Consider the following 18,412-nt stretch of genomic DNA (forward strand, 5'->3'; position numbering starts at 1 on the left):
ATACAGATAAAAAGTGTTGCTGTTTTAGATGTAAATCAGCCTAGTTAAATACTGTAACTCTCAAGGATCACACAAGCATGTTCAGGGAGACCAGCACAGCTCTTTTCAATAAACCTCAATTACACTGACCCACCTACTTACCATGCCCCTCAAAAATCCCTTTTAAACTTCTTTTCCAAGCTAATTGTTTCACAAATCTCTGTGAATATGCTCTTCAAATTCTCTTCCTGCTTCTAATTGTCAACTTATCTCTCTTGGAATTGAATTTCTTCACCACATTAACCCAGATCAATTCCCTCGATAATTTGGAGATCAGGGATAGTCCGTACCTGTTGTCAGCATCTGCTCCAGGTGAAGAACGGCATGGATGAGGGATGAGGTGTTGCAGGTTTTTCCAGCAGCTGTGATCAGAGCTGCCATCACTGCCCCAGCAAGGATACTACTTGTACCTAAAAACACAATAAACAGTACACAACCCAGAACTTCACTGTTCCCCTTTTACATTTTACAGGCTTCACTTGTCTGTCATAATGTTTTTTGTGTTTGTAACTCACAACTGATATCATAGAATTCCTACAGTGTGGAAACAGGCCCTTTGGCCCAACAAGTCCACACTGACTCTCCAAAGAGTAATACACCCATTCCCCTACCCTATATTTACCCCTGACCAATGCACCTAACCTACACATCCCTGAACACTTATGGACAATTTAGCATCACCAATTCACCTGACGTGCACATCTTGTGGGAAGAAACTGGAGCGCTTGGAGGAAACCCATGCAGACATGGGGAGAACGTGCAAACTCCACACCGACAGTTGCTCGAACTGGAATCGAACCAGATTCCCTGGCGCTGTGAGGCAGCAGTGCTAACCACTGAGCTACTCTGTCGCACGATATAAATTACAATTACTCATAGCCTCTAGATAAAACCTTGGGGTTGTGCCAAGTCAAGTGATGTCAGTGGTGAAAAAGCATTGATGGATTTAGAGGACAGCAATTGATGAAGTGCAAAATCAGTCTAAGTTTGTGCACTTATCAGATGCATGAGAGAGAATGTACCCATGAGATTCCTTGTACAACATCTGTGTGTGCATGCATATAAGGGTGCAAATGGGAGTGCGAGTATTGAGTGTGTGAATGACAGTGTGAGTGGGACATATTTTAATCAATTCAAAGAAAGTGGAAAGTTACCGTTGCCTCAGGAAGTTCAGGAGTTGATAAAATGAATGAGAAAGGTGATTTTTGAAAACATCCAAAAGTAGGTTAAGGGGAAACATAAATTCATGAAGACATTCCATGAGCCAGTGCACATGGAATGGCAGCACGGTATTATGGAGGACTGGACGAGTATTTTTACTGTCCAACTTTCAAAGTAAAAATAGGTGTTCAATTTAAATTAAGTAATACTCACTGACTAAGTAGTAAGTGTAAGGGCCTTATACATTTAATATTCTTTAAACTAGACAAAGAAAATGAAGAGAGAGTAATTTATGGGTAAGTTATGGCAGGGCAGTTCGGCCACATAGAATGCTGCTCCTGGGTCACATGGGGAGTCAGGAACACGTTCAGTGTCCAGAGTGATCATTTGTACAGGAAATGTCTCTAATTGCACCTACTAAAATCTGTATTTCAGAACTGTAACAGCAGCTAGCGTCACTGTGGAGTATTTGCTAGGCTGAGGACTTTGTGGATAGCACATACAGAGAGGTGCCCACACTGCAGGTAAAGAGTGCACAGGCAGAAAGGGAATGGGTGAGAGTTTGAGTCTCTTGGGTTCATTATCCACAAGATTTTCCATTTTGGATGCTGCTGGCCGAAATTATTTCTCAGCAACAGCTATGTTTGTGGTATCATGAATCAAAAAATCCCTACGATGCAGAAAGAGACCATTCACCCATCACGTCTGCTCTGACCCTCTAAAAAGCACCGCACCCAGACCCAACACCCCACGCTGCATTTACCATGGCTTATCCACTTAACCTGCATTTTTTTTTAGATTAGATTACTTACAGTGTGGAAACAGGCCCTTCGGCCCAACAAGTCCACACCGACCCGCCGAAGCGCAACCCACCCATACCCCTACATTTACCCCTTTAACCTAACACTACGGGCAATTTAGCATGGCCAATTCACCTGACCCGCACATCTTTGTCACTGTGGGAGGAAACCGGAGCACCCGGAGGAAACCCACGCAGACACGGGGAGAATGTGCAAACTCCACACAGTCAGTCCCCTGAGTCGGGAATTGAACCCGGGTCTCTGGCGCTGTGAGGCAGCAGTGCTAACCACTGTGCCACCGTGCCGCCCACTATGGACACTATGGGCAAGTCGCCGTGGCCAAGTCATCTAATCTGCACATTTGGACTAAGGGAGGAGACCAGAGCACTCGGGGGGGGGGGGGGGGGGGATCAACAGCCAGAGGTTGTGATTCATATTGGTACCAAAGATGTACATTAAAAAAAAGAGCCATGAGCGACTGCAAGCAGGCTATAGGCAACTAGAATTAACTGTAAAAGCAAATGTGGAAGGCAAAGGACACAGGGGCCTGTGGTAAATAGGGCCATAGCACAAAAAAAGTGTAAAAATGTTAAATGACAAATCTAAATGTAGTGTATGTGAATGCACAGAGGGCTCTAAATTAGGTAGATGAATCAACAGTGCAAGTAGCTGTAAATGGATATGATTGTGAATATAGAGGGATGTCTACAGGTGACCAAGGCTGAGAACTGAAAGAGTGTTCAAATTGCAGAGGGACAGGAGAAAGAAAAGGAAGGTGGGGTGGCCTTGTTAGTAAAGGACAAAATCAGTGCAATAGTAAGAAAGGATGGTGCCTTAGAAAACCTTGTTGGGTAATCAGTCTGGGTGGAACTATGGAGCAGCAAGTGGTGAAAAACATTCGTGGGAGTTGTCAATTGGCCTCCAAACAGTAGGGACCAGGTAGAGGATGACATTCAAAAGGAAATTAAGATATGTTTACAACAAAGATGTAGTTGTATGGGTTCCTGGGTGACTTTAATCTACAGGTAGATTAGGCAAACTACATTTGCAAGAAGGAGGCGGATGAATTCCAGGGGTATGTACAAGATGGATTTTAGACCCGTACATTGAGACATCAACCAGGGAATAAGATTTCCAATATTCAGTAGAATGTATTGAGAAGGGGTTAATTAGTAAACTTGGTGTGGGGATCCTTTAAGGAAAAGTGACCATTCTTGGTAGGCTTCTTTATGGGGATGGAAAGCAATGTGGTCCAGTACAAAGCTGGTATTCTAAATCTAAATAAAGGATTGCAAATGATGAAAGAAAAGGGTCACTTGACACCAGATACTGCTACTCAAAGGTTTATTTCATGGTTACTCACCGAGGCCAGATCCATGTGGCAGATTGGACCAAGTGTGAAGCTCAAAGCCACTACCAAACCCTGACATTAACTGATCCTGCAGCAATACCTGCGAAGGGTAGCGTATAATTTCTGTGCAGATAAAGGCTGCTTTCAACAAGGCACCTGTCAACAAATAGAACACTTGTTGAAGAATAGAACACAACACAATGTCATCAGACAGAGATGTAAAAGAGATGGGTTTTATTCTGTAGATGAAGGTCGGAGGAGCAAATATAAAAGAGGGAAGATGAAAGGTTAGACAGCGAAGGAGATTAGAGATAACAGGAGAACAAAAATGACAGGTAATGTGTGTAGAGAAGCGAGAGTGGTCCGGAGTGGTATAAATGGCAAAATATATGTCAGCTCTACTGAAATCAAAAGCAGGGAAACCACATATGCATGTGTGTGGGTAGCTGGGAGAGGAAAAGACAAAGTATGGAATACAGGGAAACAAAATGGAGGACACACGTTGATGGTGCTGAAATTGGTAAAGTCAATGTCTAATCCAAAATAGTGTAATGCAGCTGTGAGTCACAATTAAGGTATTTAAAAGGGCATTCAGTCTTTATTTTGCACTTTAATAAAACATTATGAATGGCACAGGGGCCAGGGGCCTGGCAACACCTTAGAGGAGGCTTCATGGTGGAAGGTCACAGTGCCTTTGTCAGATTTTGCACACACTCTTGTATAAAGGAGCAGGAAGGTTGTGCATGGCTCATCCCGAGCCAAATGCAACAATACAGGAGGCATTTCCCTGCGGAGTAAGGGCCCTGACAGCTCTGGCCTATTGCTTTGCATGCCATTTAGACCAATGGGTTAGTGCCTTCATTTTATGGTTCTCTCTTGCTCTCTGTGAGTCCGAGCAGCTCACATCTTCTGACCTGCCAACTGGCCCTCCCTACGGCTCCTTGGCTTGGTCCTCTCACATCAAACCTTCCTCCACCAGTCCTTATTGGATGACACCAGTGAAGGCAACCGAACTGTGAAATTAAGGCAACAGACATTGACAAAACACAGAGGCTCGGAATCCTGAAATAGTCCCAGTGTCAGTTTTCCAACACCAGCAGGGAAATTCAGCCCTGTATGTCCATAACCATGTGGTACAGGAGACATCAGAACCGAGCCTGACCCTGATGCACAGAATTATAGTTAGCGACCAACAGCAGAAATCTGAAATGAGTCCCAATTAGAGCAACTGGATAACTATTTTATCCAGAAAAACTGTATACACAGCCTACATATGAAGAAGAATAAATTCAAAATTAAGCTAGGGAAACAATAATTCATTGAGTGTTCAGTTAATGGAACAGGCTCCCGAGGACGACAGTGAAAGCAGTTGATTTTGATCATTGGTCATAACTGGAATAATTCAGACATGAGGGATGGGAAGTGTAACATGGTTGGAATGAAGAGATTAATTTGGACCTATGACGAATCAACTGGGGTTGACTACATCATATGTTTAAGATCATTGCAGATTAACTGAGGATGGCAGAATGGGTATGAGATGGACAAGGTTTTTTTTTATCCAGACATTTCTCCTTTTTAAATCTTAGGCTGGTTTATGATGTACTTCCTACCATCTTGGCAACTCAGAATGGAGAGTACAGGCAGCCTGTCTACCAGCCTTTCTGTCGAAGATACCTGGTGCACGCGGCTGGGAGTAGTCCCGCAGATCCTCTAAAGTCCGACACACTATCTCCATGCTCATTCCTGTCTCTTTGCTTCCACTGTTCAGGACTAAGTGCAGCTTGGGCTCTGCTATGCGACGCACTTTTGCACCAACTGGTTTGCACTTGTCCACTAGAACGGCGATATTCAGCACCACTCCTCCATGCTCATATGTTATCGGAGGTGTGTCACTCCAGCCACCTGTGGGAAGGGGTTACATATTTTAGGCTTGGGCATTGAGTTAGTGTTTGGATTACAGGGAGGCAAAGGGTAAAAATTATAACAAGTTTAGAACAGATCTCTACAGCTCACTCTCCCAGAACAGATAACAACATAGACAGATGTAAGAGAGAAAGCTACACCACAAGCAGGAGGTCACTTTTACAAGTTCACAGAGAGATTGACAACATCGGAGCCTCCACTGCAACTTGTGCTCCTTGTAGTTCCCGACAGTGAGAGTGAATTTAACACTTACTCACTCCTCTGAACCCTTCAATTCCTATTGTTTCATCCATTGGTCCAGTTTACTACAGAACCTTCATAGTTTCCACTTCAATCACTGATTTGAGTGAATTCCACAGCCTCACTGAACATAGACTGCAGTTCACCACTACTTTCTCAAGGGCAATGAATGGTCAGCCAGCAATGTCCACATTGCACGAGTGATTTTTTAAAAAAAATCACTACCTTGTGCGCAAAGAGGTTCCTCTTGCCCTCTGTTCTGAATCACCTAACATTCAATCTTGTACCTAATTTCTCATTTTTGACTCTTTATCCACCGGGAGCTGTTTGCTTCAGTGATCTGTTACATCTGTCCAATAATCAGTATTCTTACAAATAAATGGTCATCTTTTTATCTGTATTTCTTCATATCTGGTAGAATGAATATTTGTAGACTCTTAAATGCCTTGTACAGCACATAATGTATGTTTTCATCATTCCCACCCTCATATTCAAATCTCTCCACAGCCTCACCACTCCCCATTTCTGCAAACTCCTCAAGCCTCTGGAATCTCCATACTCCTCCAGTTCTTGCCCATTGAGCATCCGACTTCCATTGCTCCACAACTACTGGCTGTGCCTTTACTTCCTAGGCCCTAAATCCTGGAATATCTTCCTTAAATCTTCCCCCTCCTTTCTGAAGACTTACTTCCTTCATTAAGATTTTGGGCATCTGTCACATTATTTCTTTATATGGTGTGGTATCAGAGTGATCTGCTAATCACTCCTTCAAAGCACATTGCCATATATGACTAAAATAAGTGGGCTCCTTTGACCATTACTGGCGAAACAGTCTAAATACATGCTCAAATTTCTGGTGAGAGACTCAAATCTATAACATTTGGAGGTCTGACCAACTAAACCATGGCTACTAACACAAACGTATCACCTCAAGCTGCAGACTAGATTGGTAATCTGACTTTAAGATGCTTATACAGAGTGTAGTCATTAAGTAAGAGTACCTGAGATGTCAATGCGGGCAGGGCATTCTGCCACCACCCAGTGATTCATGGGAGGAAGCTCTCCCTGGCCCATGGAGATGAACCTTCGTGCTGACATCACAGCCTGTCGGATTAGGATCTGTTCCGCTCCCTCATAATGACGGGCTGCCCTCACCAGAAGGTCTGGCCTGCAGTACGTGAGATAGAAAACTGCATCAAAAGGTTTGGCAGGAGTTAAATGAACAAGTAACAACCAGCTTCAAGATGGTTCAATAGGGGTTTGACAGGTCCTCAGGTTCCCATGCCTCTGTACCCATATAGCAAGTCCAGAATTCTATATTACATATCATATTCTACTTTGTTGCTGCAAACTAATTAAGGACATTTCAAAAGAGAAAATCACTTGGGAGTAGGTGACAGTAGGTTGGACGTTAGGGAGTCCCTGGTAGTAATACAATATTCATGCATGCTACGGATTTTGAGGCCAAAAAGTACCAAAGTTTGACTCTTCCCTCTGATACCAATGACATTGCCCTTGTCCATGTCCACTGAAGGAGTCAATGAAACAGATTCTTAATGTCAGTTCAAACCAAAATAATTTATTGGTTCAATATAGGGACTCAATAAATAATTTTGTATTCTCTCTGATCAGATAGTTCTCCCTTCTCTGACTCAAAATTAAACTCTAATTTCCACTCTCATTATATCCACATTCTCTACAGTTAGGGAGCTTTGGTAGACTTTCGATACATTTACATAAGTTCAAGAATTCTCTGCATGCTAAGCCTTGTGGTGAAGTTCTATCCCACAGGCATGGACAGCATTGATGTATAAGTTTAAACTCAGTAGGACATACTGATGAGTAGGTTGAAGATTCTGGTGAAGGAAGTTCCTGTTCAGCATAAGTATTGAACAGTTGGAAAAGTTACCCGTTACTGTTCTGTAATTTACCTGTAAACATTTATGAGGAGAAAGTGAGGTCTGCAGATGCTGGAGATCAGAGCTGGAAATGTGTTGCTGGAAAAGCGCAGCAGGTCAGGCAGCATCCGGGAACAGGAGAATCGACGTTTCGGGCTTAAGCCCTTCTTCAGGAATGAAGAAGGGCTTATGCCCGAAACGTCGATTCTCCTGTTCCCTGGATGCTGCCTGACCTGCTGCGCTTTTCCAGCAACACATTTCCAGCTGTAAACATTTATGTCAGCTGAATATTACGGTGGCAAAGCAATGGAGGCCTCAGCCCTTTACTTGTGGTCAGGTACAGTGCACAGGTGCAGGAAGCCCTCACACCCTAAGGTACTGGATTTCATCAGTGAGAGAGACAATCGTACAATCTGTAGTTGCTATGTTATGGTCCCAGCTTTTATCTACTCAATCTGTTTGTGATGTTTTATACTCTTTATTGATTATTTCTTTCAATCTTAAAATAATTCTTCATTAAAGGCTTATCAGTGAAGAAAATGTTTCATTCAAGTCAGATTCCAGAATGAATTAGATTACTTACAGTGTGGAAACAGGCCCTTCGGCCCAACAAGTCCACACCAACCCGCCGAAGTGCACCCACCCAGACCCATTCCCCTACATTTACCCCTGCACCTAACACTACAGGCAATTTAGCGTGGCCAATTCACCTAACCTGCACATTTTTGGACTGTGGGAGGAAACCGGAGCACCCGGAGGAAACCCACGCAGACACGGGGAGAATGTGCAAACTCCACACAGTCGGTCGCCTGAGGCGGGAATTGAACCCGGGTCTCTGGCGCTGTGAGGCAGCAGTGCTAACCACTGTGCCACTGTGCCGCCCACAGTCTAGTTTAATACATTATATTGCAGTGGCATCTAGTTAGAAATAAAGGTGTGATTGACAATTAAGGATTATAGTCAGGTAGGACACATATAAACATCAAAACGTTTACAAAGAAAGATGCAAGTAGGAGTTAACCAGTAATGACATCATTGCAGCTAGCAGGAAAATCTAGAAGGATTCATTTTGAAATCAGTAAATAGTTAGGAAGGGATTGGACATAACACAAATGATATTAATCAGGCAACAAGGAAGTATCAATTAAAAAAAATAATTATTCATTGACTAGGAGGAGGTATGACAACATCACACCTAGACATGAGGATTAGTTATTAATTGCAGGAACAATACTGGGGCCATCGAACAGATAAGAGATGACAAAGATCCATATTAATGAATACCACTAGAAACCAGAAAGGGACAATACCCACAAAAACAGAGAGAATGAAAAATTTTCTTTACTGATAAACCCTTAACGAAGGATTCTTTATGGACTAGGCCAGACCACTCAAAACATTCTTAGGCAGGAAGCCCCAGACCATAACTTTGCAATTTGTTTCGGTAAGTACGCAGTGAACGTTACCCGGAGGAAGTTTAGATTAGATTCCCTGCAGTGTGGAAACAGGCCCTTCTGCCCAACAAGTCCACACCGACCCTCCGAAGAGTAACCCACCCAGACCCATTTCCCTCTGATTAATGCACCTAACACTATGGGTAGTTTAGCATGGCCAATTCACCTGACCTGCACATCTTTGGACTGTGGGAGGAAACCGGAGCACCCGGAGGAAACCCACGCAGACACAGGGAGAACGTGTAAACTCCACACAGACAGTCACCTGAGGCTGGAATTGAACCAGGGACTGTGAGGCAGCAGTGCTAACTACTGAGCCACTATGCCACCCCCCCCCATTATTAACCGATGGTCCCGTTGATTGGAGCTTCGGTGGGGGAGGGTGTTGAGTGGTGTAATTTAATTTAAATTAAGTTAGTTTAGTTCAATTTAAGTTAATTTAAGTATGAGAAGCATATGGTTCAGTTACCAGTGATTGTAATAAAAGGCTTATGTCAACCATGCACACTGCCCCTCTGCACCACCCCCACCCTGTCTCCTGACTTTGCTGTCTAAACACCATGCACAGGGGACAGTTTGTCTCCCGTTATGGGGAGTCCAGGATGAGAGGACATGATCTCAGAGTAAGGAATCACACATTTAAGATTGAGGTGGGGAGGAGTGTCTTCTCTGTGGGTGGTGAATCTGTAGAATCCTTCACCCACAGAGAGCTGTTGAGGTTTGGCCATTAAGTATATTCAAGGGGAAGGGGAGGGAACAGAAGAGGAGAATGTATTTTTTATTTGACACAGACAGTTGTTATAATCTGGAATATATTGCCTGATAGGTCAGAGGAAGCAAGATTCAAGTGAAAGGGGGGAGGTGGATAAATATTTGAAGAGGGGAATAAAGAAGTGCAGTTTGAGTAGATGTGGGGGGCGAAGGGGGAGGTGATATGGTAACTTGAGATGGGAAGCGGGACTAGTTGGATAGATCTTCCACAAAGAGTTAGCACGGACACAATGGACTGAATGGCCTCGATCTGTGTTAGAGAACAATCCTGCAAATAAAGCAGCAACTAGTGACACCCACGCTCCTTTCTGTTTCACCTTGTTTGTTTTTCTGTTAGACCTCTGTTCCATCATTAGGTTTCAGTAGTCATTGCCAGATAGTCACCAGGGGGCAGGTGAGTTATCCTGCATGTGTACTTTGAGCTGCAGCATTCCAAAACAGGATTTGGTTGGAGGGTGATAACAACAACTTTCACTTATAGAGCACTTTTTTAACGTCATTTTAAAACACCCAAAGGTGCAATCCAGGAGCGTCACAAAATGACATATCACACCCAGTTCCTTAAGGAGATACTGGATATGACCTAAAGGACCCCTGAGACCCAAAGCTTAGTCAAAGAGGTGGCCTCAGGGGTCGGGCATTTGGAGGCACGGCTGCCATGGCTGCAAGACTGTCAGTGTTGCCGGTCTGGCCTGTTCCATACTCTTGCATCGAGTTATCTTCCAGCTCACTAGGAGGTCAAAGATGCACCCTGTTTGCAGGGACACAATTTGCAAACCACAAGATATAAGGGAGAGAAAAGTGCCCAACATCCTGAGGGCCACCTTAGTGTAGACTGCAACAAGCCGTACACACACCCTCCATGCATGAATGCCAACCGTCAATGAGTACCAAGGTTCCCCTGTGTCCCCTGGTGGTGAAGGATCCCTTCCCCTAATGGCTCATTCCAAGGAACATCTTCAACCACCAAGTGGCTGTAATGTCCTCGAAAATGGACAAGGGTCAATTGCTCAGATGGATACCCATGTGGGCTGTCCAAGTCATTTGGCAGAAGCCCCCACGTTCACACGAGTACCAAGACACAGAAACACTAAAAACATTAGCCTGAGTCGGCTATTTAAGCCTCCTTTCTAGTCTTTTGACATGGACACAGAGACAAAAGGAGCAGGCCCTCTGAGCCTGTTTCCCCATTCAATATGATCATGGCTGATCATCCAACTCAGTATGCTGTTCCCATTTTCTCCTCATACCTTTAGCCCTCAGAACTATACCTAACCCCTGCTGGAAAATATTCAACGTTTTGGCCTTGACCGAAGGGTCTGTTTCTGTGTGAGTCTATGACCACTCTCTGGGGCAGAGAATTCCACAGGCTCACTACTATCTGGGTGAAGACATTTGTTCTCATTTCAGTCCTGTGTCCTTAGACTGTGACACCAGGCTCTGTACTCCACGAGTCTTAAGGAACATCCCTACTGTTTTTAGCCTGTCTCATCTTATCAGAATTTTATAGAATTCTATGAAATCCACTCCCCCTCCTGATTCTTCTATACTCCAATGAATTCACTCCTGACTGATCCACTCTCTCTTCGAATTAGAATCCCTACAGTGTCGAAACAGGCCCAACAGGTCAACACCGACCCTCCGAAGAGCAACCCTGACTAATGTATGTACCCCTGACTAATAACCTCCACTATGGGCAATTTTAGCACGGTCAAATCACCCCAACCTGCACATCCCCGGATCGTGGGAGGAAACTGGAGCACCCAGAGGAAGCCCTACGCAGGCACGGGGAGAAAGTGCAAACCCCACACAGTCAGTAGCCTGAGGCTGGAACTGAACCCAGACCCCAGCCCCGCCAGGCAGCAGCACCAACCACCGAGCCACGGTGCCACCCACATTAGTTCTGTCATCCCAGGAATCAGTTCTGTAAACTGTCAATGCATTGCCACAATAGCCAGAACACCCTTCCTCAGATAAAGAGACCGAAACTGCACACAAACATCCAAGGTGCAGTTTTACTGAGACCCTGTATAATATGTTGTGGTTCTGTTCCCCGAGCTGGGAATTTGTGTTGCAGACGTTTTGTCCCCTGTCTAGGTGACATCCTCAGTGCTTGGGAGCCTCCTGTGAAGCGCTTCTGTGGTGTTTCCTCTGGCATTTATAGTGGTTTGTCTCTGCCGCTTCCGGTTGTCAGTTCCAGCTGTCCGCTGCAGTGGCTGGTATATTGGGTCCAGGTCTCTGTTTGGCTTGTCCTATAATAGTAGTAATGGCACTGTTTACCTCTATCGACAAAACCCTAGCCAGAGAAACAATAGCCAACCTGCTGGACATACAGAACAGACAACAGGACAGTGAACTTATCAAAAACGACGGCATACTCAAACTACTGGACCTGTGCCTCACAACACACTTCACATTCAACAACCAAATATATGAACAAATCAACTGCACACCCATGGGCTCATCCATCTCTGGACTCATAGCAGAAGCTGTAATGCAAAGATTAGAACAAACAGTCTTACCGCAAATTCAACCCAAACTCTGGGTCAGATATGTGGATGACACCTTTGTAATCATTAAAAACACAGAAATAGAGAACACACACTGGATTATCAACGCCACACTCACAGGAATCCAATTCACTAGAGAGGAAGAAAAGGACAACCAACTCCCATTCCTAGATGTGATGGTACAGAGAACACCGAACGGAGAATTCACCAGAAAGGTATACAGGAAAGCCACACACACAGACCAAGTCCTGAACTACGAAAGCAACTACCCCAACACACATAAAAGGAGTTGCATCAAGACACTGTTCAAAGGGCCACAACACACTGCAGCACACCAGAACTGCAAAAAGAGGAAGAACAACACCTCTACAAGGTATTCGCCAAAAACGGATACCCGCGCCATTTCATCAACAGATGCCTAAGGGAAAGATAACGGAATGAGGACATGCCGCAACCGAAAGGACTAGCCACACTACCATACATCAAGAGCATTTCCGAACTGACTGCCAGACTACTGCGACCACTAGGACTCATAACAGCACACAAACCAACAGCCACTCTCAGACAACAACTCACCAGAATGAAGGACCCAGTACCCAGCATGAGCAAAACTAATGTAGTGTACAAAATCCCAAGCAAGGACTGCACAAAATACTACATAGGACAAACAGGAAGACAGCTAACGATCCGCATCCATGAACACCAACTAGCCACGAAACGACACAACCAGCTATCCTTAGTAGCCACACACACAGATGACAAGCAACATGAGTTCGATTGGGACAACACTACTATTATAGGACAAGCCAAACAGAGAGCAGCCAGGGAATTCCTAGACGCATGGCACTCATCCACTGATTCAATCAATAAGGACATCGACCTGGACCCAACATAGCGACCACTGCAACGGACAGCTGGAACTGACAACCGGAAGCGGCAGAGACAAATCACTATTAATGCCGGAGGAAAGCTCACAGAAGCCCTTCACAGGAGGCTCCCAAGCACTGAGGATGTCACCTAGACAGGGGACGAAACGTCTGCAACACAAATTCCCAGCTCCACGAACAGAACCACAACAACGAGCACCCGAGCTGCAAATCTTCTCACAAACGTTGAACCCTGTACAAGTGCAGTAAAACATCTCTGCTCCTGTACTCAAAATCCTCTTGCTACGAGGGCCAACATGTTCTCTGTGCCTACTTCACCGCCTGCTAAACATGCATGTTTACTTTCAGCGGCTAGGATACCAGAACTCCTTGGTCTTGTGGCACCTCCCCCTTTCCCAATCTATCATCATTCAAATAATAATCTGCCTGAATAAAGGCAAAATACTGCAGCTGCTGGAAGATTGCAATGAAGAACTCTGGAGAAACTCAATCGGTTTGGCAGCATCTGTGGACAGAGAAGCAGAATTAACTTGCAAGACTGGGTTCACTCTTCCTCAGAAGAGGAAAGTAATCTGCTACTAAAGTGGCTAATCACGTGTTTGTCCACTTCAGAAACATGGCCTGTTTATGCGTGCTGTTTATCAAATCCTTCCTACATGGTCAGAATCTCACTCTGCCCACTTGTTGCCATTGTATGGTGGGGGTGGCGGACTCACACATTTTGGTGGACTTTTAGTGCAAGGTGCTATGATTGACTGTTGCACTTGGCACATTCCAAATACCAGGACTATGGGTTTATGAGTGCACTAAGGCTTGGGCGAATCACAATACAGACAGATAGGCCACAATCTAAGGCTCTCTTGCCATAGTACACTGAGGGGCTGGAAACCTTTTATTGTCATACCTCAGGCTGTAAGTTTGAGATAGATGGGATATTATAAATACAATCTGTCAAAAGATATATATTCTGGAGCCTCAGACGTGGTAACAAAAGAAAAGTCATCTGCTTCGTTCTTTGAGTAAAGTTAACTTTGAACTCTGTTGGAATGTACTTTCTAAAGGTTTATGAATAACATACATTTTATGAATAAAAGCTAGTGGGAGAACAATGGGAATCAGGGAATGCTCAAGAGGCCAGAAATAAAGGAATATAGAGATCTCTGAGGTTTATGGACTGGAGGAGGTTACAGAGACAGGGAGTAAGTATAGAGATTGTACAGCTGTTACAGAAAATGGGCTTTTGCAGAGGTTGATGGAAATTACAGAGATATGGAGAAAATGCACAGAAATATTTTTCAGACCGGAGGCCTGTGACCAGTGGTGGGTCAGTACTGGGTCCATAGAACATAGGACATTCCAGCGCAGTACAGGCCCCCCGGCCCCCGATGCCAGGGCGATGCGTGAAACTAATCCGAAGCCCATCCAACCCACATCACTCCATTCTCATCCATGTGCCTATCCAATGACCATGGTGGTTCAGTGGTTAGCTCTGCTGCCCCACAGGGCCCCAGGCTCGATTAGCTAGATTGACCACTAGATTTTAAAACAGACAAAAATTTATTCAAAAAATTACACAATGAAACACAAAGAACAGAATAAAGAATCCTGACAGAACTCAGTTTATCCAAACTAGACTTAATTACACTGTTACACAACAGTCCCGTAAGCAAACTCCCTTTAAAACCCTGTGTAGATTGAACACATGCTTACAGGTTGAAGGTGAAGGGCAGAAAGAGAGAGAGTGTTTCCACACAACTCACTGTTGAACTCCTTACCAGGTCAGACTGAACTAAACTGCTCAGCTCAGCTAGAGAGCTGACCACTCCTCTTTCATTATACAGGTCACTTCTAAAACATGGCCACTTTGGCCTGAAGTCTCATTTGTTTACATATAAACAAAAGCCTCTCAAAATCCTTTTCATCTCTCTACCAAACCAGACTGATCGGAGCCTGGCCTAGTTTAATACCCCTCTGAAAAAAATCAAGGACAGAGTATCCCTTGAGCCAAGGAACAGCTTTTAAAAAAAAAGGGACGAGCTTTGTGACATAAAGAATAATGAAGAAATGAAAGGAATATCTAAATAAGAGTATAAAACATCACAAAAAATTGACTAGATGAAAGCTCATCATTTCACAAAGGAATCTTAAGCATATAATTAAGAAATAATGTTAAATGACATATCATCACAGGAAAGTGGGAGGAGCCTATAGAGGGTTAACAGCCACATTTATAAAGTAGGAGGAACCCAAGCAATATAAAAATTAGATCCTTTCACTGAAATTTCAGGAGTATTAGAGACCCATAGACAATACTTCTCAAAAGTTCTGTTTTCCCCCACTGGGAGAAAATATCTTTCTTGCTCAGGGATTTAAGGTAAAATGTTAGTGTAAGTACTGCTGTATATTCTATGCTTAGATATTCGGAGGTTTTCTTAGACATCCCTGAATAGTTAAAAATAACATCAATGTAGATTCTGTCAGATTTGGTCTTGTATCCTTTGATAGTTTTTGTCATAGTGATATCCACTTCAACTGAATTGCTTATTAATTGCTGTTAATATAAATTGGAAAATCAGTGAATCTTTTCATTTAAGCCTTTTTGTTATCACCAAAACAATCTCTACACTCCATAAATTCCTAATAGAGAAAATTCCTAGACCCTTAAAATACCTGGGACACCTATAGCGTAACAACAACTTATTAATATTACACGGGTTATATAGAGGCAGATAAACATTCTTTAGCAGCTTTTTCTCCTGTGAGATGGGTTTGTGAATCCTGCAGACCCAAGATGAAGAGCTTGTGGGATTGACTGGCATGAATTCAATGGGCAGGATTTATCAGAGAACTATCAGGGAAATGTATATTAGAGTCATAAGCAATAAAACACTTCAATTTTTTTTAAACATGGTGGCCATTCATTAAAATCTAACATACAAGGTTATAGATGTTCTTTAACAATATTCTTAAAAGAAAAACAAATAAAATAAACTAAGCTATTCAATTATAAAACATAGTTTAAAAGATCTTAAAATACACAGCAAAACAAAGTCTCATCTATTCCTCAACATTATCACGTTATAGCAATCAAAATCCAATAGTTATCTCTCTATCTCAAATTTTTAACTTGCACTCAACTGATCCATCCCAGTATATTCTTATAAACTGTGAAGTCTTCTTAAATAAATACTCTTAAAATTGAGAGCCTAGTCTTTCTCAGTCTTTTAACAATTTGCCAATTTCTAACCAAACCCTCCTGGTCTGGAAGTTGCACAAACTAACTTTCTATTAAAGTAATTTATTTCCTGAACTATTCTATACCCTTTTCTTGGAAAGAAATTAAACTGTGCTTCTGTCCCATTCATACTGTCCCAATACTCCCTGTCAGAAACCCAGGGGTCCCTGCTCTCCAACATATGTGCAATTAAGTCACTGTTTTGGAAAAACTAATCAAGGTAGTTCTTTTTAAACACCTCACAAAAGTAACAAAGCCCATATGCCACTAATTGAAAATCCAATTACTGATGATGATGTAAATCTGATACCTTTCTTCATACCCCGAAAACGTGGATATGTTATCCAGTACCTTATTCATCCACAAAGAAGCTCCATTGTTACCTGTTCAGCCATTTGGCCCTCTCCTCCGCCAGTCTCTTCACTCCAAGCACCACATTCCTGCTTTCCAGTAGGTGGAAAGCATCAGTCCATGCTGGGTTAGCAGCAGGTCCACTCCGGAGCCCTCCTTGCCCTCCAGCCATGCAACCCAAGACATCAGCAACACAGGCGAGGGTTCGGGCTGCGATGCCCAGGTCCTCAGTGGTAGTAGCAACTGCAAACCAAGAAAAGTATTAGGCTTCAACTCAACAAAAACAACTAGCAATTCTTCATCTGGGCTGAAATTCAACTGGATGGCCATGTGAAAAGTGAATGCGTTGCCTGGTAGATACCTCCCACTACTTACATATTGTCCCTCAAGAGGATGACTTTCTTCTACCTTGATGATGTGGGTTCTCAGCTGACTAAACAACTCAATGCTTTTGGAGGGTAAGTGGTGTTTGGCCTCCACCTGTGCCTATGGGAGATGCTCAAGGTTGTTGGCCTGTTCACAAATGCTCTTTTTTCTCTAGCTTGGGTCATCTTGGGCAGAGATTGTCAGAAGTCAGTGCATTTTCTCAGGGAGGCTTTCAGTACTTCCTTGAAGCATTTCTTCTTCTGCCCTCCTGGTAATGTTCCATGGTGAAGGTCAGAGAGCTTGTTTTGGAAATCCTGTGACAGACAAATAAATAATGTTGCCTACAACTGCACTGACTAATCATTGCCAGTGTCTTGACAATGAGGAGAGAGAGAGGATCAGTTTATTCCAATAGATATGCAGGACTTTGCAGAGGTTGTGCTGATGATATTTTTCTAAGGATTCGAAATGAGTGTCGTACCTTCTCTTGTCTATGATACGTACAGGCAGACTGGTAACGCTGCTGCCCTGAGACAGTGAGCCGTGTTCCACCCTTGTTCCTTAGAAGGTCAAATGTTGTGTTGGAACACTGGAGGTGATGTTCAATTTCATCATCTGGGATTGGTGGGTGGTGATGTTCCTATGTACTTATTGCCTTTATCTTTCTAGGTGGTAGTCTCAAGTTTGTAAGATATTGCCGAACGAGCTGGTAGATACGGCGGCATGGTGGCACAGTGGTTAGCACTGCTGCCTCACAGCGCCAGAGACCCGGGTTCAATTCCCGACTCAGGCGACTGACTGTGTGGAGTCTGCACATTCTCCCCGTGTCTGCGTGGGTTTCCTCCGGGTGCTCCGGTTTCCTCCCACAGTCCAAAGATGTGCATGTCAGGTGAATTGGCCATGCTAAATTGCCCGTAGTGTTAGGTAAAGGGGTAAATGGGTGGGTTACGCTTCGGCGGGTCGGTGTGGACTTGTTGGGCCGAAGGGCCTGTTTCCACACTGTAAGTAATCTAATCTAATCTAATTTAAACAGAGCTTTGGTGAGGTATTGCAGTGCATATCATTGATGGCACATACTGCTGCTGCTGTGTATCAGTGGTGAAGGGAGTGAATATTGACAGTGACAGGTGGAGTGCTGATCAAGTAGATTGCTTTGTCCTGGATGTTAAACTTCTTGAGTGATGTTGAAATTGCAGTGACCTCAGCGAAGTGGACAGTATTCCATTACACTTGTATATGGTAGACAGACTTTGGGAGTTAAGAGGTGAGTTATTTGCAGCAAGATCCCTAACTTCTGACCTACCCTTGTAGCATTAGTATTTATATGGCTAGTCCAGTGCAGTTTCTGGTCAATGGTAATCCCAAGATGTTGCTAGTGGGGGAATTCAGTGACGATAACACCATTGAATGTCAAGGGACAATG

At 43.7% G+C, this 18,412-nt stretch overlaps 1 protein-coding gene across 7 annotated transcripts in view; it reads right to left on the minus strand.

Annotated features, from left to right (window-relative positions):
* fcsk (fucose kinase) overlaps positions 1-18,412 on the minus strand; it is a 387,175-nt gene that overhangs the window by 23,061 nt on the left and 345,702 nt on the right. For all 7 annotated transcript variants that reach the window (XR_015760001.1, XM_087996073.1, XM_087996077.1 and 4 more), the window contains 5 exons: positions 16,656-16,866; positions 6,519-6,685; positions 5,029-5,256; positions 3,364-3,507; positions 330-449 (listed from right to left, as the gene is read on the minus strand). Coding sequence is in view for 6 of the 7 variants with exons in the window: in XM_087996073.1 (XP_087852199.1) it covers positions 330-449; positions 3,364-3,507; positions 5,029-5,256; positions 6,519-6,685; positions 16,656-16,866 (870 nt within the window). In the remaining variant the exon portion in view is untranslated. The remainder of the gene's footprint in view (positions 1-329; positions 450-3,363; positions 3,508-5,028; positions 5,257-6,518; positions 6,686-16,655; positions 16,867-18,412) is intronic.

This window comes from Chiloscyllium plagiosum, unplaced genomic scaffold, assembly GCF_037043375.1.
Source record: "Chiloscyllium plagiosum isolate Xiang-an unplaced genomic scaffold, Cpla_swu_hap1 HiC_scaffold_17, whole genome shotgun sequence".
Classification (NCBI taxonomy): domain Eukaryota; kingdom Metazoa; phylum Chordata; class Chondrichthyes; order Orectolobiformes; family Hemiscylliidae; genus Chiloscyllium; species Chiloscyllium plagiosum.